The sequence below is a fragment of the Perognathus longimembris genome, chromosome 3, assembly GCF_023159225.1.
Source record: "Perognathus longimembris pacificus isolate PPM17 chromosome 3, ASM2315922v1, whole genome shotgun sequence".
Classification (NCBI taxonomy): domain Eukaryota; kingdom Metazoa; phylum Chordata; class Mammalia; order Rodentia; family Heteromyidae; genus Perognathus; species Perognathus longimembris.
The window spans coordinates 65902139-65927536 of NC_063163.1; the positions used below are offsets into that span (position 1 = coordinate 65902139).

The 25398-nt window shown below is 55.6% G+C and overlaps 1 protein-coding gene across 1 annotated transcript; it reads left to right on the forward strand.

The window, feature by feature from the left end:
* The first annotated feature begins 1877 nt into the window (after nt 1-1877).
* Nucleotides 1878-24644, forward strand: Shc2 (SHC adaptor protein 2). The gene is made up of 13 exons (XM_048340857.1): nt 1878-2348; nt 8233-8303; nt 10924-10984; nt 11125-11244; nt 14284-14337; nt 14525-14576; nt 14671-14797; nt 16479-16632; nt 17225-17288; nt 20122-20265; nt 21480-21790; nt 23404-23537; nt 23914-24644. The coding sequence occupies exons 1-12, from the start codon at nt 1878-1880 to the stop codon at nt 23530-23532; spliced, it is 1758 nt and encodes a 585-aa protein (XP_048196814.1). The 3' UTR covers nt 23533-23537; nt 23914-24644.
* The last annotated feature ends 754 nt before the right edge of the window (nt 24645-25398 follow it).

A 25398-nucleotide genomic window follows, 5' to 3' on the forward strand; every position in this document is an offset into this window, starting at 1 on the left:
GAACACTGCCCTCACAGGTTCTCCAGCCACTGAGGTGTTCAGATGGTACCTAACGGGGGATGGAGAGCCAGAGAGGACAGAGGTAGAGCCAGGGTTTTGTTTCGGAGCCAGGTGTAGGGGTTCCTAGAAAAGAGAACTTTCAAGTTGGGTTTGAAAGGATGTATAGGAGGAGTCTGATGTGTTCTAGGACCTTGGGATGGATCATGCTTACCATATTCTGGATAATGATAAACATCTTCTGGGCTTTATAGCATCTCAGAAGGCAGGCGCTCCTGCTGCGGCAGAGGAAGCGGAGCTTCAGAGAGATTGGAGGGCCCTGGCATCAGGGGCTACCCTTGTAACCCCAGCTACTCAGGAGGCTGAGATCTGAGGATTTCAGCCCAAAGCCAAAGCAAAGGGCAGGAAAGGCCGAGAGACTCTGATTTCCAGTTAATCAGCACAATAATAAAAAGAAAAAGAGTTGAAAGTGGAGCTATGGCTCAAGTCTTGGTCCTGGCACTTGAGTCTTGGGATCTCGGCGGGACCCGCCGGGATATCGACAGGGTCCTGGGGGGGTTGCACAGGAGGGGTGCGGTCCCCCACAGTGAAGCTGGCGCTGCTGGGCTTGACGAAGACCTGGGAGCCCCAGAGGGGAGGCATGGTGTAGGCATTTGGGGCGGGGGCGGAGGTGTCTAGGGGCTTGGGAGCAGGCGGAAGCCCAGGGTGAACGCTGGCCTTGAGTCACAAAGCTAAGAGATGGAGCCCAGGCCTTGAATTCAAGCCCTATACTGGCACCAAGGCAGAGAGCCCGGTCGGCTCCGGCCCGGCACCACGCGGCCCCGGCCCCGCGCCATGGACCCGGGGCAGGGGCTGTGCCCGAGCCCCCGCTCGCTGCCGAAGTGGGCCAAAGGCGCAGGGCGCCCTTCCCCCTCTCCCCTCCGGGCTCCAGCGCCGTGAGCTCATTTCCCCGATTATCGATCTGGCTCCGGTCTCCTCCCTTCCTCCCCTCCCTCTCCTCGCCCTCTCTCCTCCCGCCTCCCCGCTCCCTGCCCCGCCCGGCCCCTCCTTTGTTTCCCAGGCTCGGGCTCTGTCCCTGGGGTGACCGCGACACCCCAGCCCTCGTAGAAGGGATTCTCCGTGGGGTTGGAGCAGAGTCATTCGTCTCAGAAGGCCCTGGGGGCTCCGCGGGCGCCATGGACCTCGGGCCCGGGACGCCGAAGCCTTAGAGTTCAGACAAATGGGGCGCCAGTGAGGGACCCCAGAAACGGAGAAAGAGAAGGGTCCTCCAGCCTAGCCTATGGGTGACAGGCAGGGAAACTGAGGTAGAGGAGGCTCGGCTGGCTCCGACACGCACCAGACCCAGCCTTGCTAGCTGACCCCCATCCACCCGTCTCCCGCGGTGGGTGCCTGGGCTGCGACCTTCCCAGGCCTCAGTTTCCTTTATTGGGAAATAAAATAGGGCGCGATCTGGCGAGGGCTGACCGCAAGGTTAGGGGGTTCTCTCCGCCTCTGATCGCGCCCCCTGCCCCACTCCAAGCCTCGGTTCCCCCAGTCACACGGTGGTTCCGAAGCACCCCCCTCCCAGCTCCGGCCGGCCCTTTGGGGAACTTGGGCAGAGTGAGGGGGATCGCTCTGGGTCCCGGGTGGGCAGCCTCCCCGCTTCCCCGGCAGGGCTGATCGCTGGCCTCAGGCACCGGGGACACGGCCGTGCGCGGAGGGTGTGTGGGGGCGCAGGGGGGCCGGGGTCCCAGAGGCGCAGGCCCCCGCGGCTGCGCGCGGGGCGTGGCGGGACGGTGACATCACCAGGCGGGGCGTGGCGGGCGGCCGGGCTCCGGGGCCGCCTCCGCGCCAGGCGCTGCCGGGTCGGCTCGGTCCGGTCCGGTCGGGCGGCCGCGGCCATGACGCAGGGTCCGGGCGGGCGCGCGCCCCCCGCGCCCCCCGCGGCCCCCGAGCCCGAGGCGCCTACCACCTTCTGCGCGCTGCTGCCGCGCATGCCGCAGTGGAAGTTCGCGGCGCCCGCGGGGTTCCTGGGCCGCGGCCCGGCGGCTTCGGCGGCGCGCGCGGCGGGGGCGCCCGAGCCGCACCCCGAGCCCGCGGCCCCCGCGGGGGTCCCCGCCCTGGCCGCCGCCGTGCTGGGCGCCTGCGAGCCCCGCTGCGCCGCGCCCTGCCCGCTGCCCGCGCTCGGCCGCTGCCGGGCCGCGGGGGCGCGCGGGCCGCGGGGCGCGCGGGGGGCGCGCGGGACGGCCGGGGCCTCCGACGTCGCCGCCGACGAGTGGGCGCGCAAGGGGGGCTTCATCCACAAGCCGGCGCACGGCTGGCTGCACCCCGACGCCAGGGTCATGGGGCCCGGGGTCGCCTACATCGTCCGGGTGAGTGCGCCAGGGAGGGGCCGGGACCCTCGGCTGTGTCCCCTCTCCAGGCCCGGGGTCTGGCACCCTGAGATCCAGGTGGTCACTGCCCACCATTCCTCTGCTCCGCATCACCCGGGACCCCCACGCCCCTCCTGTGCTCCACGGCCGCCCCCCCTCGCCCCCGCCCCTGCGGCGTGTCCGGCGTGTCGGGTTCCCACGGCGTCTCCCGCGCAGGGGCGGAGAGAGGGCAGCGGGTGGGAGCGGGACACGCATGCGCAGGTGAAGTACCCCCCCCCCCTCCTGCTGCTCCCTAGTGGGAGAGTCAGGAGAAAGAGGACTCGGGTGGACCCCCAACGGGAAGCATCGCGCACGAGGAGGTGGGGCCTGTGCTGGCCTGGCCTCCAGGCAGGGTTACCTCCAAACCCGAGACCACACAGGCAGGGCTCCCCTTGTGCCTTTGTTTATTTCTCGGGTTTACTTATTAATACTTTGTGTCAGTCCTGGGGCTTGAACTCAGGGCCGGGGTGCTGCTCCTGAGCCTTTGTGCTCAAGGCTGTCACTCTGAGCACTGTCCCTGGCTTCTTCCCGCTCAAGGCTAGCACTCTGCCACTTGAGCCACAGCGCCGCTTCTGGCCGTTTTCTGTATATGTGGTGCTGGGGAATCGAACCTAGGGCCTCGTGTATCCGATGCAGGCACTCTTGCCACTAGGCTATATCCCCAGCCCCAACACTTTGGGCTTCTTGGTTCACTGGAGATAAGAGTCTCTCGGACTTTCCTGCCTGGGCTGGCTTGGAACCATGATCCTTAGATCTCAGCCTCCTATGTAGTTAGGATTCCAGGCGATAAGTGGTGTCTTTACAAGGGGAGGGAAGTTTAACTAGAGATGATGCAAAGGTGGGAGTGGAAGAGACCTCAACCCCAGAATCAGGAAAGATGGTGGGGAGCCCCCAGACATTGGCAGAGGACGCCAGAGGCTCCCTGGAACTTTCGGAGGGCAAGCACCCAGCACAGACCCGGGGCTCCCATTGCTCTCCAGAGGTGAGCATAGACTCCTGCTGTGCCAAGTGCCTGGATCAGGGAACTCATTGCTGCCTCCTGGAGAAGTGACCGCCCTTCCCTTCTCCTTGGCTTTGACCTTGAATGGGGAAGTGTGCTCCTTTGCACCTAGCAGATTCCCAAGCCCAGTCAGACCCGGAGGGTCAGAATTAACTTGTGGCTGCCTGGTCTGTGTGGGGTGTTGGGATTGGATGTCACCCCCAGAATTCACATGCTCAAGCTGGAGTTCAGAGTGTTGGGTTATAATGAACATGAGGCTTTCAATCACTGTAGAGAATACTTAACATGTGTCTTGGCAGGGACTGGAGATGTGAGAATGTGAGAGATAGTCCCTGCCCTCAGGGAGGTTTTTGGTTTCTGTGTTTGTTTCGGTGCCAGTTCTGGGGCTTGAACTCAGGGCAGGATGCTTTTTCTGAGTTTTTTTCTGCTCAAGGCTGGCGCGCTACCACTTGATCCACACCTCCACTTGGTGTTAATTAGAGATAAGAATCTCACAGACTTTCCTGCCTGGGCTGGCTTTGAACCATGACCCTCAGATCTCAGCCTCCTGAGTAGCCAGGATGACAGGCGTGAGCCACCGGCCCCCAAGCCTTTTTTTCGTCTTTTTGCATGGCTATCCCCACCACGATTGTTCAATGTCCCTCCTAGTCACAAAGTGGCAGCCATAGCACCAGGCACTGCTTGGGGACCCAGCATGTCCATGGGAAGAAGAGAAAAACGGCCCTTCCGTCCTCTTTTTTGTAAGAGGTGTCTCCCACACCATGGTGGTGGGGGAGGGGGCAGGGTTTATCACCACCGAGGGCTCAGCCAATGAGGAGCGGAGTGTGGAGTGTGGCCTACAGAGCAGTGGTATTAGCACTGGCTGGCCCTGGAACCAGAGCAGCCCAGGTACCAGAGCAGCCCAGGTCTCTCCAGGGCTGTCAACTCCAGGCCTCAGGGACCACCAGCGATTCCCTTTGAAATATTGCCTGTCCGAGACATGGTAGGCATATAGAATCCATCTGAGCTCATGCATCTGACACACCATCCGTACACACACCCATCTCGCCATCCGTCATCCATTTTATTCATTTATCTGTCCATTCTCCCACTCATTAATCCATCCATCCATCTGCCCATCCACCCCCATCCATCCATCCATCCATCCATCCATCCATCCATATACCCACCATCATTCATCTATCCATTCTTCATCTATCTCCCAATTTATCCATCCATTAATCTCTCTATCCATCCACCTGCTTACCCCCATCATCCATTCTTTCATCTGTCTATCCATCAGTCTGCCCATTCACCCATCATCCATCCATCCATACACCCATCAATCCAGTAATCTATCTATCCATCCACGCATTTACCCCATCATTCATCCATTTATCCATCATCCATCCACTCACCTACCCATCCATCTCATTCATATACCATTTCATCTACCCACTCATTCACCCATCTACCCATCTAACATTCACTAATCCATCCATCCAGATGCTTATCCATCCATCCATCCTCCCATCTGTTCACCCATTTATCCATTTACCTGTCTATTCATCCACCCACCCACCCATCATTCATTCATCCAACCATTTATTCATCCATACACCCACTTCTCATTTGTGCATCTATTCATCCATCTATCATTATCCACTCATCCAGTCATCCATCCACTCATTCACTTACCCACTCACTTATCCATCTGTCTATCCAAGGATATATGAATCTATCTAACCATGTTTATTCATCCATTCATCTGCCCATCTATCCATCTACCTGTCATCCATCCATCCATCCATCCATCCAACAGGTAAATCAGGTCACTCCCTTCCTGAAACTTCCATGGCTCTTCAACTTTCTCAGAAGGAGCTCCCCCAGCATAGCACCCCCCCCCCCCCATTCTCTCCTCTCTCTTTGCTGCTTGCTTCCTCTGCTCCAGCCTCCTCCGCATGCGCTGTGGTGGAGATCACACTGGCTTTTGCTTCTTGCCTGGCACTTGCCATTTCCTTTCTTGGTCCTCACGTGCTGCTATTCCCTCCTCTTGGTCATTGCCTCCATCTGTGAGCTTTTGCTCACATGGCTTCCTGGGAGGGAAGCACAGACACTTGTTTTTCTTTTTCTTTCTTTCTTTCTTTTTTTTTTTTGCCACTCTTGGGACTTGGGCTCAGGGCCTGAGCACTGTCCCTGGCTTCTTTTTGCTCAAGGCTAGCATTCTGCCACTTGGGCCACAGCTCCACTTCTGGCCATTTTCCATATATGTGAGTGCTGGGGAATTGAACCCAGGGCTTCATGAATATGAGGCAAGCACTCTTGTTACTAGGCCATACTCCCAGCCCCCGACACTTGTTTCTTGTGATTCCCAGTTGGCAAAGGCTGAGTGGTCTCCCTAGCCTTGCTCGGGTGGCAAGGTGCCAGCTGGGTGTAGATCTCATCATCCAGTGGCTAGCCTGGCAGCCCGGGGTGGTCGTAGGGCACCTAGATGCAGCCAGAACAGATGTCCTCTCAGGGTGTGTGTGACATTCTCAGGTGTCCAATTGGTGAAGGAGGTTGCACAGCCAACCTGAGGGCTGCTGAGAGGGGAATGGCAGGTGGTCATTTTCACATCCTCCACCTGCATTCAGGCCCTCTGTCTGCAGGCACCCATGGGGCCTTGCTGGGTCCACTTGCTCCACATGTGTGCAAACTCAGTCTGCAGGTTCCTACCCCTTCTTCCCCACCCTCTTACCAGGACTCCATCATCACTCTGCAGTATTAACACCTTGCTACTTAAAACTCTCTTAGAGATAATGTCATAGAAATACATAAAAACGACGTCTTTCTATCTACATGGGTTGTGCCTGTAATGGTAGCTATTCAGCAGGCTGAGACCTGAGGATTGTGGTTCAAAGCCAGCCCAGGAAGGAAAGTCCATGAGATTCTTATCTCCAGATAACCACCAAAAAAGCCAAAAGTGGAGCTGTGGCTCTAGTGGTAAATCTCCATCCTTGAGCAAAAGAGCAAGTGAGTTTGAGGCCTTGAGTTCAAGCCACTGTATTGGCACATTTGCACCCACACCCACAAAATAACAACAACAAAAATCCCTGAGATCAAAATCACAAAGCAAGCTGAGCAAGCTGAGCACACATCTGTCATCTTGGTGTTCGGGAGACTCAAGCAGTGGGATCACTTGAACCCACGAGTTGGGGGCCAGCCTAGGCAACCAGCAAGGTTCCATTCCAAAAATAAATTAGCTAGCCAGGCATTGGTGGCTCATGCCTGTCATCCTAGCTACTCATCCTAGCTGAGATCTGAGGATTCCAGTTCAAAACCAGCCAGGGCATGAAAGTCTGTGAGATTCTTATCTCCAACTAGCCACCAAAAAGCCAGAAATAGCGTGTGGCTCAAGAGGTAGAGTGCCAACCTTGAGCAAAAAAGCAAGCAAGTTTGAGGCCTTGTGTTCAAGCCCCAGGACTGGTGCACACCACACGCGCGCACACACACACACACACACACACAATAAGTGACTAAAATAAAAATTATCCATTAATCTTTTTCCAGTGTATAATTCAGTGGCATTTGGTACATGAACAGAGTTGTGTAACTACCACCTCTATTTCAAGAACTTTCTGGTTTTTTTTAAAAGGCAGAATTATTTATTATGATGATTTCACAAGTGTCAGTCCATCAGGGCAGGGCAGGGTCTAGCAGAGCAGTGTAATTCCCATCATGGTGAGGGGAAGCAAGGGAAAAGGCTATTTCCAGAACATTCCATCATCCTAATGGAGATCCTGTCCCCATGAGCCATCACCCCACCTCCTCCCCAGCCCTGGACACCCATGAGTCGACTTCCTGTCTCTGGATTTGGCTATTCTGGTGTTCTGGAGGCCATATGGCTGCACCATGCTCCCTGCCACCAGCCATGTGGGGTTGGAAGCATGGCAGGGCTGTTTCCATTACTTGTCCCTCTTTGTCCCTTTGTGGGACATGAGTCACCTTCCTGTGGAAATGGTTGTTAAAATAGGAGGCTGCAGGGCTGGGAATGGGGCTTAGCAGTGGAGTGCTTGCCTAGCATGCATGAAGCCCTGGGTTCCATTCCTCAGCACCACATACACAGAGAAAACCAGAAGTGGCACTGTGGCTCAAGTGGCAGAATGCTAGCCTTGAGCAAAAAGAAGCTCAGGGACAGTGCCCAGGCCCTGAGTTCAAACTCCAGGACTGGAAAAAAATAAAATAGGAGTCTGCAAGGGATGGTTTACTCTCTGTGTGTGTGTGCACCCCTGTGTGTACACACATACTACTATGTAGGCTTGAGTTCAGGCACCATCCCTTAGCTTTTTCTGCTCAAAGCTGGCACTCTATCACTTGAGACACAGTTATACTTCCTGGCCTTTTCTGGTGGTTCATTGGAGAAAAAAAGTCTAATGGATTTTCCTGCCCTGGGCTGACCTCAAACTGAAGTCCTCAGATCTCAGCTTCCTGAGTAGCTAAGATTTACAGGGGGGTGAGCCACCAGCACCTGGCTTACTGATTTTTCTGATGTATCAGCCAGAAAGCCTCTGTCCTGAACTGTCCTTCAGATTTTGTGCCTGGCCCCAGGATCCAGCGAACTGGGTTGTCACATCCTTGTCCTTCCTGCCTGCCATGACCACATGGCTGATGGTTCTATGAACAACCACAGTAAGGCACCACAGAGCTGCTGGGAGGGATCCAGCAGGTGGGAGAATGGAGCCTCAGTGGGGTCTGCAGGTGCAAAGGCCCTGAGGTAGAGGTTGGAATTGTCCAGGGAGGGAGGATGGGCCAGTGGTGGGCTTGGCCAGGAGGACCATGGAGTCTTGGGTTGGGGTTCTTCCTGCTGACCTCATCCTCTCTCCTCAGTACATGGGATGCATTGAAGTCCTTCGATCCATGCGCTCCCTGGATTTTAACACTCGGACCCAGGTGACCAGGTGAGATCCAGCTGGGGTGAGGCCTGCTGTGGGTGGCAGGTGGGTGGATGGGTGATATTGCTATGTAGGGCTGAGCACAGGCTTGGACAGCATCTTGACTCTGTATTTTTTTTTAGCTCTCTCCTCATCTACCTCACTCCCAGCCTCTGTTTCCTTCTGAAGGACGGAGCAGCCGGCCTGCCTTGCAGAAGGCAAGGTGTGGTTTTGGGAGGGAGCTGGGACCCGCAGAGGCTGGCTGGTTCTCTAAGACAGCTAGAGTTGTCCTGGAGGGGATGCAGAGAGGTAGGAGGAGCTCAATGCTCTGAGCTGCCAGGGAAGCAGAGCAGCCTGGCCTTGCAGAAAGGGGCCCACACCCTTTCATTGAAAACTCATTGACCCAGGGCTGGGAATATGGACTAGCGGCAAAAGTCCTTGCCTCGTATACATGAGGCCCTGGGTTCGATTCCTCAGCACCACATATACAGAAAATGGCCAGATGTGGCGCTGTGGCTCAAGTGGCAGAGTGCTAGCCTTGAGCAAAAAAGAAGCCAGCCAGGGACAGTGCTCAGGCCCTGAGTTCACAGCCTAGGACTGGCCAAAAAAAAAAGAAAACTCATTGACTCCACCCATTCTGGGCTTAAAAATCCCTTCATTGGGATCACTTTTCTTTCTTTCTTTCTTTTTTTGTCATGGGGCTTGTACTCAGGACCTGGGTGCTGTCCCTGAGCTCTTTTGCTCAAGGCTAGTACTCTACCACTTTGAGCCACAGCACCATTTCTGGCTTTTTTTTGTTTTTTTGTTAATTGGAGATAAGAGGGTCACAGACTGCCCTTTCCAGGCTGGCTTTGAACCTTGACCTCAGATCTCAGCTTCCTGAGTGGATAGGATAACAGGCGTGAGCCACCAGTGCCTGGCTTGGAATCAATTTTAATCACAGCTCAATCTCTATACACTGATAATCGGAGGATTTCTTTTTCTTTCTTTCTGTTTTTTTTTTTTTTTTTTGCCAGTCCTGGGGCTTGAACTTAGGGCCTAGGGGCTGTCCCTGAGCTTTTGCTTAAGGCTAGCTCTCTACCACTTGAGCCACAGAGCCACTTTTGGCTTTTTCTGTGTATGTGGTACTGAGGAATTGAACCTAGGGCTTCATGCATGCTAGGCAAGCACTCTACCATCAAGCTACATTCCTAGCCTGATTTTTTGCCAGTCCTGGGGTTTGAACTCAGGGTCTGGGTGCTGTCCTTGAGCTTTTGTGCTTAAGGCTAGCACTCTACCAATTGAGCCACAGCTCCACCTCCAGCTTTTTGGGGGGTTAATTGGAGATAAGAACCCCACAGACCTCCTTGACTGGGCTGTCTTTGAACTGCAGTCCTCAGATCTCAGCCTCCTGAGTAGCTAGGATTAAAGATGTGAGCCCCTGGTGCCTGGCAATATGATGCTTTTTAGTATCTCTACAAAGTTGCACAACTTCTGTCTCTCTCTAGTTCTAGAACATTCCATCACTCCAAAGGAAATCCCATTCAGTTACCCTGCCCCCCTCCCTACCCCTAGGAACCCACTGCCTGTGTCTGGACCTGTCTGTTCAGATGTGCACTATCAGTGAGGCCATACACTAAATCTTAGTGTGGATGTCTTATTTCAGACAGATTCCCCAGGAGAGGAATTTCTAGGTTATAGGGTGACAGTTTTTATCCTTGTGTGGAAGCATAGCTTACTTCCTCAGTGGCTGCCTCATCTCTGGCCCCAGTCCTGGGTGGGTCATTTCTGTGTGTGCATGTGCACAAGTGTGTGTGTGTGTATGTGTGTTACTACTAGGGTGTGGACTCAGGGCTGGTCCCTTTGCTTTTTCACTGATGGCTGTGCTCTACCACTTGAGCCACAGGTCCATTTCTAGCTTTTTTGGTGGTTAATCGGAGATAAGAATCTGGTCTTTCCTGCCTAGGATGGTTTTGTTGTGTTTTGTTTTTTGGCCAGTCCTGGGCCTTGGACTCAGGGCCTGAGCACTGTCCCTGGCTTCTTTTTGCTCAAGGCTAGTACTCTGCCACTTGAGCCACAGCGCCACCTGTGGCCTTTTCTATATATGTGGTGCTGGGGAATCGAACCCAGGGCTTCATGTCTGTTAGGTGAGCACTCTACCGCTAATCCCCATTCCCAGCCCCCTAGAATGGTTTTGAATTCCAATCCTCAGATCTCAGCCTCCTGAGTAGCTAGTAACACCTGCGTCTCTGATGGCCTGTTTTGTGCCCCTGTGCCCCTAGCATTCTGAACAGATTATGCATCCCAGGGACTATCAACTTCTTTCCTGTACTGTAAATGTTGGTTCCTGACCCCTCAGGGGCCCGCAGAGCAGAGGATCTCTATTTGCCGTGCCCCTCTCCCTGAGCCTGACCCTCTGTCAGAGATACAGGGTCACTGACTGAGAAGGAAAGGGATTCCGGGTGTCAGAAGCTGAGGTTGGGCGCTAAATGTAGGGCTAGTGTCCCTGCCGCAGCCCTGCTGTCCCCTCTAGGTGGCACCCCCCTGTCAGAACCCCGTTCCCTCTCCATCCTTCTTCCCTTCAGCTGTCCCCTGAGCTCCTGCATCCTCCCTGCTCCCTCCTCCCCCCTAGTCCCTTCCTGTCTGAAACCTCCCCCTTCAACTGCAGGGAAGCCATCAACCGGCTCCACGAGGCCGTGCCCGGTGTCCGGGGCTCCTGGAAGAAGAAGGTGGGTGAGGCCTGAGGCCGGGCTGGTGGGTGCCCTGGAGACCATGGTGGAGGGCACTGTGGCCACCCCGAGGGCCCCTTGCTGCTCCAGGCCAGGTTGTACCCCACACAAGCCTCTCACTGTGTGTTCCCCACACCTAGGCCCCCAACAAGGCACTGACCTCCATCCTGGGCAAGAGCAACTTGCGCTTCGCCGGCATGAGCATTTCTGTTAACATATCAGTGGATGGACTCAACCTTTCCGTTCCCGCCACGCGGCAGGTGAGTGTGGCCCGCCCCGTAGCCCTCGCCCCCGCCCCCGGCCCGACCAATCAATCATGTCAGCCCCGCCCCAGCCGGGTCTGTCCCCAATCTCAGCCTGGTCCCGCCCCCAACCCGGCCCACCCCCACCAGTCATGTCAGCTCCGCCCCAGCTCACCCTGAGCCCCGCCTCCAATCTGTCCTCAGTCAGGTCCCGCCCCAGCTCTGTACTCAGCCAGACCCTGCCCCTCAGACACGCCCCCATCCCGGTCCTCAGCCTTGCCCAGTCATACCTTGGCCCCGCCCCGGTCCTTATCCTTGGCTTTGACCCCACACAGCCCCAACTTGCATCCTTATCCTGGCCACAGCGCAACCCAATCCTGTCCTCAACTCCCACCCGGCCCCGCCCCCACCCGGCCCTTAGCCCCGCCCCACCACTGGCCACGCCCCCACCCCTACCTTAGCTCCCATCTAACCCTGGGACTCTCCTGACCCAATAGAAGTGTGTTACTGTCATTGACACAGATGTGGAGCGAGGGTGGGTGCAGGCTTTATAGAGCATGTGATGTGATACCACATGTGTGGTGTCCTGTTCTCTGTGTGTGTGTTGTGTGTGTGTGTGCGTGCACACGCTTGTACACACCATTAGCTTTTCTACTCAAGGCTAGTGCTCTACCGTTTGAGCCACATTTCCACCTCCAGCTATTTGCTGGCCAGTTGGATCTAAGAGTCTCACAGGTTTTACTGTGCGGTCTGGCTTTGAACCTCAATCTGTAGAGCTCAGCTTCCTGAGTAGCTAGGGTCACCGACCTGAGCCATTGGTGTCTGGCACCATGGACATGTTCGAAGAGCCCCTCTGTGAGCCAGGAGCTAAGAAGACACAACAGGACCATGCCCTGTCTGCCCACCCTATCAGGACTCAAGAATCTCCTGGCCTGAGGTGGGTGGAAAGCAGGGATATGGTCCAGCTACCTGTAGTGCTCAGGACCTGGCCTAGTGTCCACAATATTGGCTGGGGTGGGAGGGGACAGGCTTCCAATCTCTTATGGGAAGGAATAACAAAAATGGCAATTGAATGAAAAAGGGAATGATGATCCGTTCTGAGAGCATTGGTATGCCAGTGGGGGGTTGTCAGGAGACTACACTGACCCCAGAAGGGGCATGGAGGAGTCCTTCAGTAGGGAGGGGGTATTTCTCATTGAAGAGGTCTGCATGGTTCATGGGGAGGAGTTTGTAGTTTAGCCAAAGAGCAGGGGCAGGGACAGCTGAGTGTTTGACCCATTGGAAATTGACTGACAAGGGCAGAGGTATGGCCAACCAGGGCTGGGATGAGCTTTCATATCCTGGGGACTTCTAGATCTGCAGGGATAGGGAGGGGGGTGGGGCAGCTTTGGAAAAGATGTGAGAGGCAGAATGGACTGGTCTCACCCAGTCACTCAAGGTGGGGACTAAGGTGTGTTCTGGAGGTGGCCCTGGGAAGACCTTCGCCTGGTCTGAGGCAGTGTGGGTCTCAGGTGCTGTGAACATGGGAATTCCCCCTTTGATCTGGTTGGCAGTGATTATCTAGTCTGGCGCTCAGAAGACCCAGTTGAAGTTGTATCAGCTAGTGAAGATGGGGCTGCATAACAAAACGATTTCTACTTCAGCTGCAGGGTAGTGAGCACACGTTCAGCTGAAGGCTGGTGGGTCTCTCTCTGTGCATTCCGACCTCTTGCCCTCCCAGGTCTGGAGGTTGGGGCACAAGGGGGGCATGTACAACCACACCGGACACCCCAGGGCTCCGCTTTGACCAGGCCCAGGGACTCCTGTCAGACATGTGTATCGCCCCATCGGTGGGGGGACTCGGCAGTCATAGGCTGAGGCCTGGCTCCTGAGGAGCTGGTGAGGCACACAGCCCCTGGAGCATCTGGGAGTTAGTGAGGGAGCACTAGGCATGGAGCGCCTGGAGGGACTTTCTTAGCTGGACCCCACTGCCTATCTAGGGAGTGGAGTCTGAGAGGCTGGAGCCTTGCTCCCCACACAGGGGAAGGCTGTGGGTGCCGTTGAATATTAGGCTAGAAAGTAGCTGTGATACAGCAAGGATGACTTACTGCAAGGTCCCCATCACCACGAAGCGTGTCCTGGGGTGTGTCCTGGGAGGTAGGGAGGCTAGCACTAAGAGGGAATGACAGAGCTCCAAGCCAAGAGAGGCAGCTGAAGAGGGCAGTGGGGACTTGTGTGTGTGTGTGGGGGGGGGGAGAGTGAGGAGTCTGGGGACCAGCAGGCCCTGGATGTGCGAGACACAGACTGTGTTGACGGCTGAGGTGAGGGACCAGGCAGAGAGGACAGGCTCCAGGGAACAGCTGCGGCGCTGCGCGATGGGTTATGCTGGGGACTCCTGGGGGGCCCAGCCAGAACGGCACTTACCCACCGTGCTGCAAGTGGGCCACCAAGGACCCCTGTGGCCCCCTTGGGGTTCCCAATGGGGGAGTATTGGGCATTGGAGAGCCTCAAAGGTAACAGGGCTGATTAATAGCTGTTTTGTGGGGAGGACAAGGCCGGTCCAGTCCTTTCACAGGATTGTGCAGGGACTCCAGTGACAGGTGGCAGATGAAGTGGGGCTATGCCAACAAATGCAAATTTTCTATGCAAATGAGCACGCAAATGAGCATGCAAATACCATTGCCAGAAGATGGGAGCCTGGGATGTGTGTGTATATTTGTGTGTATGTGTGCTCATCTGTAAGTGTGTCCACTTGAATGTGTGTGTATGTATGTGTCTGTTGGGGTGTTACCATGTCTCTGCAAGTTCAGGCAGGTGCATACATGAGGGTGTCCCCACTGGGGGTGTCTGTCCTGTCACACATGTGGCTGTGTGACCCAGTTTTGTCACACCCTCCCTAGGCCCCAGTTCTCCCAGGGGGTCCATGCCCTGGTGGGACAGCTGTGGTAGGTGCCAGTTGGGGAGCACCGTCAGCCCCACATTCCTGCCCCAGGCGTCAGCCTAGTCTGTCTATTCCTCCCGTCCCCCTCTCCCCCTCCTCATGCCCACCCATGACCTCGTGTGCCCCTGCTATCACAGGTCATCGCCAGCCACCACATGCAATCCATCTCCTTTGCATCGGGCGGTGACACGGTAAGGCTGGGCAGAGACTGGGGAGGGGGTGAGGCCCCACTCCTGCTGCCCTTCCAGCCTCGAGACCGTCTCGCCTTCCCCAGACCCCACCTGCTCTGCCCGTGACCCCCACCCTTCCCGCGGCTGGGGAGCAGGACCCGGACGGTGGCCCGGCCCCGCTGACCCTCCCACCGGCCCTCTTCCTCAGGACATGGCGGATTATGTGGCCTATGTCGCCAAGGACCCTATTAACCAGAGAGGTGAGCCACAGCGGGTAGCCAGAGGGCCCAGGCAATAGCCAGGGAGTGAAGGGTGCCACAAGGGCGATGGTGACCCCTGCCCTTGTCCCCTCAGCCTGTCACATCCTCGAGTGCTGCGAGGGCCTTGCCCAGAGCGTCATCAGCACGGTGGGCCAAGCCTTTGAGCTGCGCTTCAAGCAGTATCTGCACAGTCCCCCCAAGGCCATTGTGCCCCCCGAAAGGTAAACACACAGGAGTCTGTGGGGCCAGGTGAGCAGTTCTGCCTTTCGTCCATGGGGCTGGCTTTCTCTGACCCCTTAGGTCCTGAGAATGTCACCCTTGAGGGGGCCCCACCGCCTTTCCCTCCCTCTCTCCCACTTTCCTTCCCTCCATCTTTTTTGTTTTTTTCTTCAGCGGTTGTGGGGCTTGAACTCAGGGCCCGGTCCCGACCTCTTTGGCTCAAGGCTTGTGCTCTACCATTTTGAGCCATAGTGCCACTTCTGGTTTTCTGATGGTTAATTGGAGATGAGTCTCATGGACTTTCCTGCCCAGGCTGGCTTTGAACCCTGATCCTCAGATCTCAGCCTCCTGAGTAGCTAAAATCATGGGTTTGGGCCACCTGTGCCCCATCCCTCCCTCCCTCTAGCTTTTCCTCCCTTCTTCCTCCTTCCCTCCCAGATGAATTCCTAGAGTTCTGCCCTGGCACCAAACTGTGAGCATCTCCAACCTCAAGGGCAGATTGTCTCCAGTTTGTCTCAAAATGCGCATAAATGGATACACATGGCCGGGTGCCCACAAAGCTTTATTTATAGACATGGAAATTTAAATTTCAGATAATTTCCCCATGTTGCAATAACAACAACAACAACAACAACAAAATTATCCTTTGGGTGTTTTCTCAGCCCTTTTAAGTTTTAGGATTTGAAAGAGTAGAACCTACCTTTAGCTCGTAGCTGAGCAAGCACAGATGGTAGGTGGATTGGATCCTGGAAAGAGTCCATTGAAACATCTGTAACTCTCTGAAGTTCAGATTGTGGGATGGGGTGGTGGCTTACGCCTGTAATTCAAGCCACTCAGGAGACAGAAATTGGGAGGATTGTCATGTGTGATGCAAAAGTTATTGAGACCGCATCTCAATCAACCAGATGAGAATGGTGGTATAATTCCAGTGACTTAGGAGGTGTTAATAGGATGGCCATGTTCTGAGGCCACTTGGGGCAAAAACTTGAGACTCTTATCTGAAAAAGAAAACTCAAACAAGGGCTGGAGGTGTAGCTTACATGGAAGGGCACTTGTCTAGCAAGTACAAGGTCCCAAGTTCAAACCTCAGTGCTACCAAAAGAAAAAAAAGTTCATTCATTTATGGGGCGGGCCCTGGAGGATATTTGTGGTGGGCTGGCATCCAGGGTGGTGTGCATGTTTGTCCCCTCGGGTGGGCTGGGCGTCCCTGCATTTCCCTTGCTGGTGGTGGGTGCTGCTGTCTGTCTGCACCCACATGCCGAGTCTTCTGTGTGGTTCATAGTAACCCAGGTACGATGGTTTACACCTGTAATCCTAGCTGCTTAGTAGGCTGAAGTTTAAAGCCAGCCCGAGCTTTGAGACTCTTATCTCCAGTTAACCAGCAAAATGCCAGAAGTGTAGGTGTGATTGAAGTGGTAGAGTTCTAGCCTTGAGGAAAAACATAAGAGGCAGTGCAAAGCCATGAGTTCAAGCCCTAGTACTGGAACATACAGGCTGGCTTCAGACTTTGGTCCTCAGATCTCAGCCTTCTGAGTAGCTAGGATTACAGGCGTGAGACGCAGTACCCAGCCAGCCCAGGTATTGTCACTCACGTGTTCTGGGGGAGAAGGTGCCACTGACAGGTAGAGATCCACGTGGGGACTGGAGTGTCCTCGCCCCTGATGCCTCGCTCTGTCTCCCCAGGCTGACCGGGCTGGAGGAGTCAGCGTGGGGTGATGAGGAGGAGTCAGAACACAACTACTATAACAGCATCCCGGGCAAGGAGCCGCCCCTGGGCGGGCTGGTGGACTCCAGGCTGGCCGTCACCCAGCCCTGTGCGCTGGCGGCCCTTGGACAGGTCAGCTTCTGCTGTCCGCATTGGGGGACAGGGGACAGGGGGCCCTGGGCCCTACCCTGGCTTTTCCTCCTACTCCTGTGTGTCTGAATCCTGGGGTTCCCCTCGTTCCTTTGCCCCCCCCCCCCGCTCACCCATCCACTGAGAAGATATGCCCAAGCATACAGACTCAGACTGCAGAGAGAGAGAGAGAGAGAGAGAGAGAGAGAGAGAGAGAGAGAGAAAGAGAGAGAGAGAGAGAGTGCGCCAGACTGTGGGTGCCTGAAGCCCTTCTTGAGGTGGCAGCGTGGGGCTGGACCCCGAGTGTGATTGGCAGTGGATGGGGCAGGGGTGGGGTGGGGTGGGGTGGGGTGGAGGGGGGATACTGAGCTGCAGACATGGGGGAGGGTGGACCCGTGGATAGGACAAGGAAGCTGGACTACAGCCGCCGCCAGGGGGCAGCACGGAGGCCAGATGTCCCCAGATTTTTGGGGGGGGGGGGGCTAAGGAGGGTAGGGAGCACTCCCCAGACTATCTGGGGGTGGGGTGGGGAGGGGGAGCACAGGCTGGGAAAAGGGCTTGCACACACCCGGGGGCACCCACACCTCTCTTTCAGGGAGTGTCACCTGTGCGAAGAGATGCCCGTGGCCGGCAGTGGGACCTGGGTGTCTCCGGTCCAGGTAAGCCCTGCGGAACCCCCTCTCCCTCACCCTTGGTGGCCTTGGGCCCTCCCCGTCCCCGCCACCGCTGGCGTTCCCTTCTGTCTTCTCGGCTCGCCCCCAAGGCTGCATGCCTCTCACTCGTTCTGTCCTGGGGAGCCATCCACTCTGCTCCCTGTACAGGTGAAGGCGTGGAATCTGGGGGCCAGGACCTGCAAGGTTCAAACCTAGGGAGGCCTGCCTGTGTCTTGCATCCACCCCTCACTCGCACACTTGCTTTTGTTTCTCTTCTTTCTCTCCCTCCTCTTGTTGGTCTGCTTTTATGGAGGGTGGCTCCACCTGTTCACTTTGTGTCTGGGTAGATCTCAAACCAAGAACCTCCTGCCCTCCATCTCTGTAGTAGCTGGGATTAAAGGCATGAGCCACCATACCCATACTCCCAGGCATGGCAGGTGCCCTGTGCTTTTCCAGGACTGTGTGGTATTTCTCTGTGTAAAGCACCCTCGTTGTTCCTGGTGTCCGTGTAAATTCCAGGTGTTTGCTGTGACAAAGTGGAGCCACAAGCAAGTGTGGGTTTTCAGCCCAGGGCTATTTGCTCACCCTAGGCGAGTGGCCACTCCTGTCAGCTCTGTAAATCCCACGGTCTGCTCCCTGGCCTTCCTGCCAGGGGCTGCCAGCTTCTGTTCCAGCAGATGCCCTGAGCCCTGAGGTCCTGTCACATAGAAGCGCAGGGCAGGGAAGCCCAGCTCCGGGGCATGTCTGCATTTCCTTTCTGTCGTTTAACAGATGTCCACAGAGGCTTCTTGAGATGTGTGGGTGCCTGTTCAGTCCTGCCTTGCCCCTGGGGTCACTGGTGGGGTCTGGTTGCATGGCACTGCTTGCTCTGTGCTGATCGTCGGTCTCCAGGGACATAGGCATCTTTGCCCCTTCTGAAGTTCTCAGCAAGAACTCCAACCAATACATCAGAGCCTCAGCTCCAGCTGGGAGCTTCCCCACCTGTCCACCCCATGCAGGGTTACTGCTGCCTGGGGTTCTCGTCTGCTTCTGTACCCCATATACTACTAAGACAAGCTCGGGGATCTTGGTGGATAGCAAGACTGCATTTGAACCCCTCCATACCTCAATAACCATCCAGATCTTTCTAGTTGCTGTTCTCATGCCTTGCCCTCCCTCCTTCTCTTCCTTCCCCTCTCCCTCCCTCCCTTCTCTTCTTCTCCTCCTTCCTTTTCCTCTTCCTTCTTTTGAGACAAGGTCTTGCTGTGTTGCACAGCCTAGCCTGGAACTTGAGATTCTCTGGCCCTGGGCTCCCAGGTGCTGGGGTTCTAGGCATGGCCACAAGGGCTGGCTCTCACTACCTTACCAGTGCTCCCCCTGTTTTACAGAGGCACAGAGATATTAGGTAATTTGCCCCATCTGTGGTGGAGCTGGGATGGGAACCTAGCATCCCTGGAGGTTAACAAGACTGAAAACTGCAGGCCCTTGGGCGGGCTGGGATCTCAGACTGTGACTTTCCTAGCCCAGCATTAAGTTCTTGAAGAATATACCCAAGATGCTCTGCTGACTCCTCCTCCTCCTCCTCCTCCTCCTCCTCCTCCTCCTCCTCCACCTCCTTCACCTCTTCTTCCTCCTCTTCTCTTCCTCCTCCTCCTCCTCCTCCTCCTCCTCCTCCTCCTCCTCCTCCTCCTCCTCCTCCTCCTCCTCCTCCTCCTCCTCCTCCTCCTCCTCTTCTTCTTCTTCTTTCTTCTTCTTCTTCTTCTTCTTCTTCTTCTTCTTCTTCTTCTTCTTCTTCTTCTCCTTCTTCCTTCTCCTCCTTCTCCTCCTTCTCCTCCATCTCTTCCTCCTCCTCCTCCTCCTCCTCCTCCTCCTCCTCCTCCTCCTCCTCCTCCTCCTCCTCCTCCTCCCTCCTCCTCCTCCTCCTTTTCCTCTTCCTCTTTCTCCTCCTTCTCCTTGTCCTCTTCATGCTGGTACTGGAGCTTGAACTGAGGGCTTGGGCTCTCTCCCTTAGCTTCTTTTGCTCGAGGCTAGCACTCTACCACTTGAGCCACAACTCTACTTCCAGTTTTCTTTTCCTGGTTAACTATAGATAAGAGTCTCACAGACTTTTCTGCCTAGGCTGGCCTTGAACTGTGATCTGCAGATGTCAGCCTCCTAAGTAGCTAGCATTACAGGCGTGAGCCACTGGTGCCCGTCTTCCAGCCTTCTCAAAATAGAAAAATGCAGATAAATTACCCCCAATGCCTTTTCTCACCCATCAGGTCAACAGAAGTCTGGTGGTCCACAGGGTCGAGGGCAATGGGCAGTGAGCCGGCCTGTCACGAAGGCCTCTGTGGAGGGCCCTCGTGAAACACTCTCAAGGGTCCTTGCGAAGGACTTGTATCTTCTGAGCCATGTGGATGCATTACGCATTCAGAAATAAAATTAACAAGAAGAGAGGCAAGTCAGTTCTAAAATAGAGCAGACAGAGGGTGGACCTAACAAAGCCTCGCTGATAATATAATTACAGGGTGGCAGAGCTGCTGCTGTTACTGCTTCAATGTGGGCACTGAACGTAAACATCTGAGCCCGCTTCCTGCTGGCGCCTCCTGCCTCCCATCTGGGGCTGGCGGTCCTGGAGCTGCCCCTCTCGGTGCAGACAAGGAGGGGGGAAGGGGTCCCCCAGCCCTCACCTGGGAGCTTCCTCCACTTGTGTCCTAATCTGGGGCCCTGCGGTTTGCAGTTCTGACGGGAGAGGGCCCATCGTGGTGTTCCAAAGGGGGTCTGCATTGTCCTGTATCTTGCCCAGAGCCACACAGACATGGCCCATTCCCCTGCCCCGAGTCTGGTCCCTGACTCCATGGCCTTCCTCATTCCCCAGCCCCACCTGGGGATGGCTATGTGCAGGCAGATGCCAGGGGCCCACGGGACTATGAGGAGCACCTGTACGTCAACACCCAGGGTTTGGATGCCCCAGAGCTTGAGGACTCCGAGGACAGCCCCAAGAAGGACCTGTTTGACATGCGTGAGTTTGGCCACCAGGTGTCCCATTACTCTGCAGTCTAAAGTGTGTGTGTTGTGGGGCGGTGGGTCCACAGGGATCAGGGGAGCCCCGGCTGCCTCCTGTGAGCCCCAACCGGATGGGGGAGGCCTCCCTACTGATGACTTTATCTGATGAGAGGGGCTGAAGCTTCTCCTTGATATGGGAAGCTAAACCTGGGACCCCAGAGAGCTGCTTGTGTGGACATTCCCTCAGCAAGCCGTGGTTTCCCATTGGCTGAGTAAGGGAATGGTGTGCATCTCTCAGCCAATCTCCAGCCAGGAGGATGCTACATGTGTGTGGATTGGCTGAGCCAGTGCTCTGTGCCCCCAGCACGGTTGTTCCTCAGCCAATCCCCAACCAGGAAGACAAGATACGAGTGAGGATGAGCCAATCCCTAGTCCAGAGGACAGGATGGCATGCACTGATTGGCTAGGCTGCTGGCTTGGTTGGTGGCCTGAGTTGGAAGTCAAGCTCTTCATGAGCCAGGACAGTAGGTGTGAGGTGTGAGGCCATTGATGGTGAGGACCTGAGGCTCGGAGAGGGGCACCGTTCAGTATCTCCTTGGCACATTGGCAGCCTGTAGGAAGCTGAGAGCAGAAGGGGCACTCCACTAAAGTAGGGAAGGGAAATGTCTGCTCGTCACCTGCCACAGTGGTATGCTGAGGTCCTGCCAACGCAAGGAACCACGTGACAGGCTTGCATGTGGGCAGACTAGTGTGACAAAAAAAAGTCATGTATGTGAGCTTCCAAAGAAAGAAATGCTGACAGGGAAGGTAGACCGAAGTGGGCGTAAGCAGGGATGGGCATGGGACTACATATGCAGGTCCCAGAGTGGATGTGACTACAGGGTGGGCGTGGCCGGATGGGAGCCATGCAGTGGGTGTGTTCCGAGTGGGCGTGGCCACAGCGTGGGTGTCGCCAGATGGGAGCCACACAGTGGATGTGCCCCCCCCATGGACGTGGCCACAGAGTGGGCGTGGCCCCACGTGGAAGAGCACCTGCAACAAGCGCAAGGCCCTGAGTTCAAACCCCAGTACTACCAGTAAATAAAATGATGGCATGCATAGTCAGGAACTGGTTTAAGTTAGTGGAAGCCACAGGCCATGCGGGCTGTGTGCAGCGGGGCTCGGTTGGGAAGACTCAGGGTGCCCCCTGCACAGCCTCAGCCTCCCCCATCCCTCCTGTCCCCCCCACAGGCCCCTTTGAGGATGCTCTGAAGTTGCATGAGTGCTCTGTGGCGGCGGGTGTGACGGCAACCCCACTCTCCCTGGAGGACCAGTGGCCCAGCCCCCCAACCCGCCGGGCTCCTATAGCCCCCACGGAGGAGCAACTGAGGCAGGAGCCCTGGTACCATGGCCGCATGAGCCGCCGGGCAGCGGAGAAGCTACTCAGAGCGGATGGGGACTTCCTTGTGCGAGACAGTGTCACCAACCCCGGGCAGTACGTCCTCACCGGCATGCACGCTGGGCAGCCCAAACACCTGCTGCTGGTGGACCCCGAGGGTGTGGTAAGATGGCACTGGGGGCAGGGAGGGGACAGGCGGCCAGGCCCAGTGCCAGGGTCTGCCAGCGTCTCCCAGACGACACCAGGGGTTTCCAGCTTTCAAGGGATCGCTCAACCTGCAGAGCATTTGGGGGTTTGCACAAGCACTTCTAATCTTAAAGCCTTTCCAGGCTCACCAACCTGGAATTTCCTCTCTCCTGGGGGACTTACTCCCCCACTTTCACCAGCAAATGCATGGCACTGGAGGCTTGATTTTAAAATGTGGCCAGGCACAAGTACCTCCCTCCTTTCCTCCCTCCCTTCCTCCCTCCCTCCCTTCCTTTCTTCCTCTCTCTTTTTCTTTCCTTCCTTCTTTCCTTTCTCTTTTCCTTTTCTCTACCCTCCCTTCCTTCCTCAAACTCAACTCAATATCTGATGATTTCACTCATTGGCTGGTGCTCTACCACCTGAGACATATCTTCACCTCCACCACTGGTTCTGTCAGTAATCCTAGCTACTCAGGAGGCTGTGATCTGGAGGATTGTGGTTCAGGAAAGTCTGTGAGACTCTGTCTTCAATGAACAAGCAAAATGCAGGGCTAGAGATGTGGCTCAAGTGGTAGAGTGCCAGCCTAGCAAGCAATCTGAATGGGAAAATTAAAAAAAAAAAGACAAGAGAAAAGAAAAAAGTATCCATTCTCTGTTTTGATACCTCTGGAATCTTTTTTTTTTTTTTGTACTGAGATTTGAACTCAGCCTACTTTAGCAATTTTTCACTCAGGTAGGGTATCTGCCTTTGCCTAGGACTGGCCTTAGACCTCAATTCTTTTACCTAAGGCCTATAATAGCTGGGACTACAGGTGGGAGCCCCTATTTTCAGTTTATTGAGATGGAGCCTCAGGGTTTTTGTTTATTTTCTGTTTTTTTTTTTTTGTATTGGTACTGGAGCTTGAACTTTGGACCTGTGTATCGTCCCTTAGCTTTTTCACTCAAGACTGGTGCTTTTAGATTGGCTCTGAACCTTGATTCTCAAATCTCAGCCACTTGTAGCTAGGGTCATAGGCCTGAGCCACTAGGGTATGGCTCCAAGGAGTTTTGTTTTTTTAATTTGTTTGTGTATGCTGGTCCTGGGCTTGGACTCAGGGTCTGGGCTCTGTCCCTGAGCTTTTTCATTCATGGCAAGCACTCTACTGCTTGAGCCACAGCACCGCTTCCAGCTTTTTCTGAGTAATACACTGGAAATAAGGGTCTCATAATAAGGGACTTTCCTGCCTGGGCTGGCCTTGAACCACAATCCTCAGATCTCAACCCTCTCTTGTAGTTGGGATTACAGGCATGAACCACCAGTGCCCAGCTTTTTTTTTTTTTTTTTCTTTAAATAAAGTTTCTCTCTGTGGCCTAGGCTGGCCTGGAACTTGTGGTCTTCCTGTCTCTGCCTTCTGAATGTTGGGGTTGCAGGCATGTGCTACCTTGCCTGGCCCACGGTTTTGGGTCTGAGGCTGGCTGGAGATACTCAGGGGGCCTGAGTATCTGCACTTCAGTCACATGGAGGGTGGTGGGAACAGCCACTCAGCCCGGGGACAAGCTGGTGCAGGGAGGGGGGATGACAGTACTGATGCTGAGGCCTCTGACCCCACAGGTGCGGACAAAGGATGTACTGTTTGAGAGCATTAGTCACCTCATCGACTACCACCTCCAGAACGGGCAGCCCATCGTGGCTGCGGAGAGCGAGCTGCACCTGCGCGGCGTGGTCTCCCGGGAGCCCTGAGCCAGGTGCGTAGCGGGTACTGGCCCTGGTTCCTGCTTTTGCCCATGTGTAGACTTCTAACGTTTAAAAACTAAGACCTGCTTCTTTGGCTTAGCTTTTTTCGCTCCAGGCTGGTGCTCTACCATTTAAGCCATAGCTCAACTTCTGGCATTTTGCTGGTGAGTTAGGGATAAGAGTCTCATAGGCTTTCCACCCGCCACCCCCCCGCCCCAACCTGGGCTGGCTTTGAATCAGGATCCTTAGATCTGAGCCTTCTGAGTAGCTAGGGTTACAGGTGTGAGCCAGCAGCACCTGGCCTGAGCGCCTTCTAGTTGACAGGAAGCAGGGGTGCAGCTGGGACCTGAACCCAGGTCTGTAGCTCTGATCTCATCTTCCTATCAGCCCACAGGTCTCCGTTCTCAGCCCAGCTCCCATCCCTGTTGAGTCTTATGGCTCTCAGCCTTTCTCTCCGACCCCTATCAGCCCAGAACCACCAGAATCAGAACCGCCACCATCTCGCCTTTCTCGCATGAGCTTGGGGAATCTTTCTTCGGCCATCTACCTGGGCTGGAAACGGCAGGGAAGGCCCTGACCCACCCCCCCCCATCTGTGCTGGAGAGAGGGCGCTCATACCAAAGACATTGACCTCCTCGCCTTTAAAGAAGATTCACGCACACATCGCTTCCGCGTGGAGCTCTGGCCTCTGGTGTCTGATGGGGTGGGGGGGCGGCTCTGTGCCCCCTCCCGCTGGGCCCCCAGCTGGATTCATATTGTCCCCCGAAACAGGAAGTCCCACCTCTGTGTGAACGTGGACTTCTGCCCAAGTGGGGTTCCATTTTCCCACCAGAGACACAGGGTGCACTGTTGTTTTTGGGGGGGATATTATGGTGCTTTGGGGTCTTCATCTGGGGCACATGCTGACCTTGGCCTGAGAGGGAGGGCTTGTGGCTCACTGACAGTGTTGAGGAGACAGCCAGGTGAGTTGACGCGGCCAGTTGTGAGGTTTGCTGTCCCCCTCCCCCCTCCCGGAATAGGAGGAAGGCCCCTGGATGGCTGTGCCACCAGCTGTCCGCCCCGCCTCCCAGCTGTTAATGCAGACTGGACATTGGACTCTGTTTGTAATTAAACCTGGAATGACCCAACGGTGAGTGCCAGCCCCCTGCATCCTCAGGGTCCTGGCAGGGCTGGGAGTGGGGTGGGCGTGGATTTGATGGGTAGAATGAGGTTCCTGAGAGCACAGCTAAGGAGGGGGCTCAGGAGTCTCCAGTTGTCCTCAGGGACAGAGGAGGAAAATGTGGGTTGAGATCTGGGATTAGAGAGCCCTGGTCAGCCTGCGAGTGGCCTTCCCTCCAGAATCCTGACTCCATGCTTCTGATTTTTATTTCTGGATAAATTGGGCTTCAGCTTTTCTGTCCAATGTCCCAGCTTCTCCTCACAAGTCACCTAGCTCACCTCCGACGTACTGTAGACGCCCTCCTAGACCTCTACACTTTCTTCCCCTGCCAGGCGCTGGTGGCTCACACCTGCCATCCTAGCTACTCAGGAAGCAGAGATCGGAGGATTATGGTTCAAGCCAGCCTAGGTAGAAAAGCCTGTAGGAGTCTCATATCCAATTAGCCAATGAAAAGCTGGAAGTGGAGGAGTGGCTCAAGTGGTAGAGTGCCAGCCTTGAGTGAAAAAGCTAAGAAATAGCACCCAGGCCCTGAGTTCAAGCCCAAAGGCTGGCACAGAAAAAAAGCCTTAGGATGGCACTTGCCCTCATTTTGGCTTCCTTCTCTGCCACCTCTCCACCTCAGACACCCTGTTGCTGTCCAGGTTCCTAGGTCAAAGCCCAGCTCTGTCCTCAAGCACGCTGGCTCTGTGTAGCAGCTCTTCCTCATGGCTTCT

Excerpts from the sequence above, each read along its gene's own strand:
- Shc2 (XM_048340857.1), top strand. The coding sequence starts at position 1,878 with ATGACGCAGGGTCCGGGCGGGCGCGCGCCCCCCGCGCCCCCCGCGGCC. Across the intron at positions 14,798-16,478 it reads GCCATTGTGCCCCCCGAAAG|GCTGACCGGGCTGGAGGAGT; the intron begins GTAAACACACAG and ends CTGTCTCCCCAG. Across the intron at positions 17,289-20,121 it reads CCTGGGTGTCTCCGGTCCAG|CCCCACCTGGGGATGGCTAT; the intron begins GTAAGCCCTGCG and ends CTCATTCCCCAG.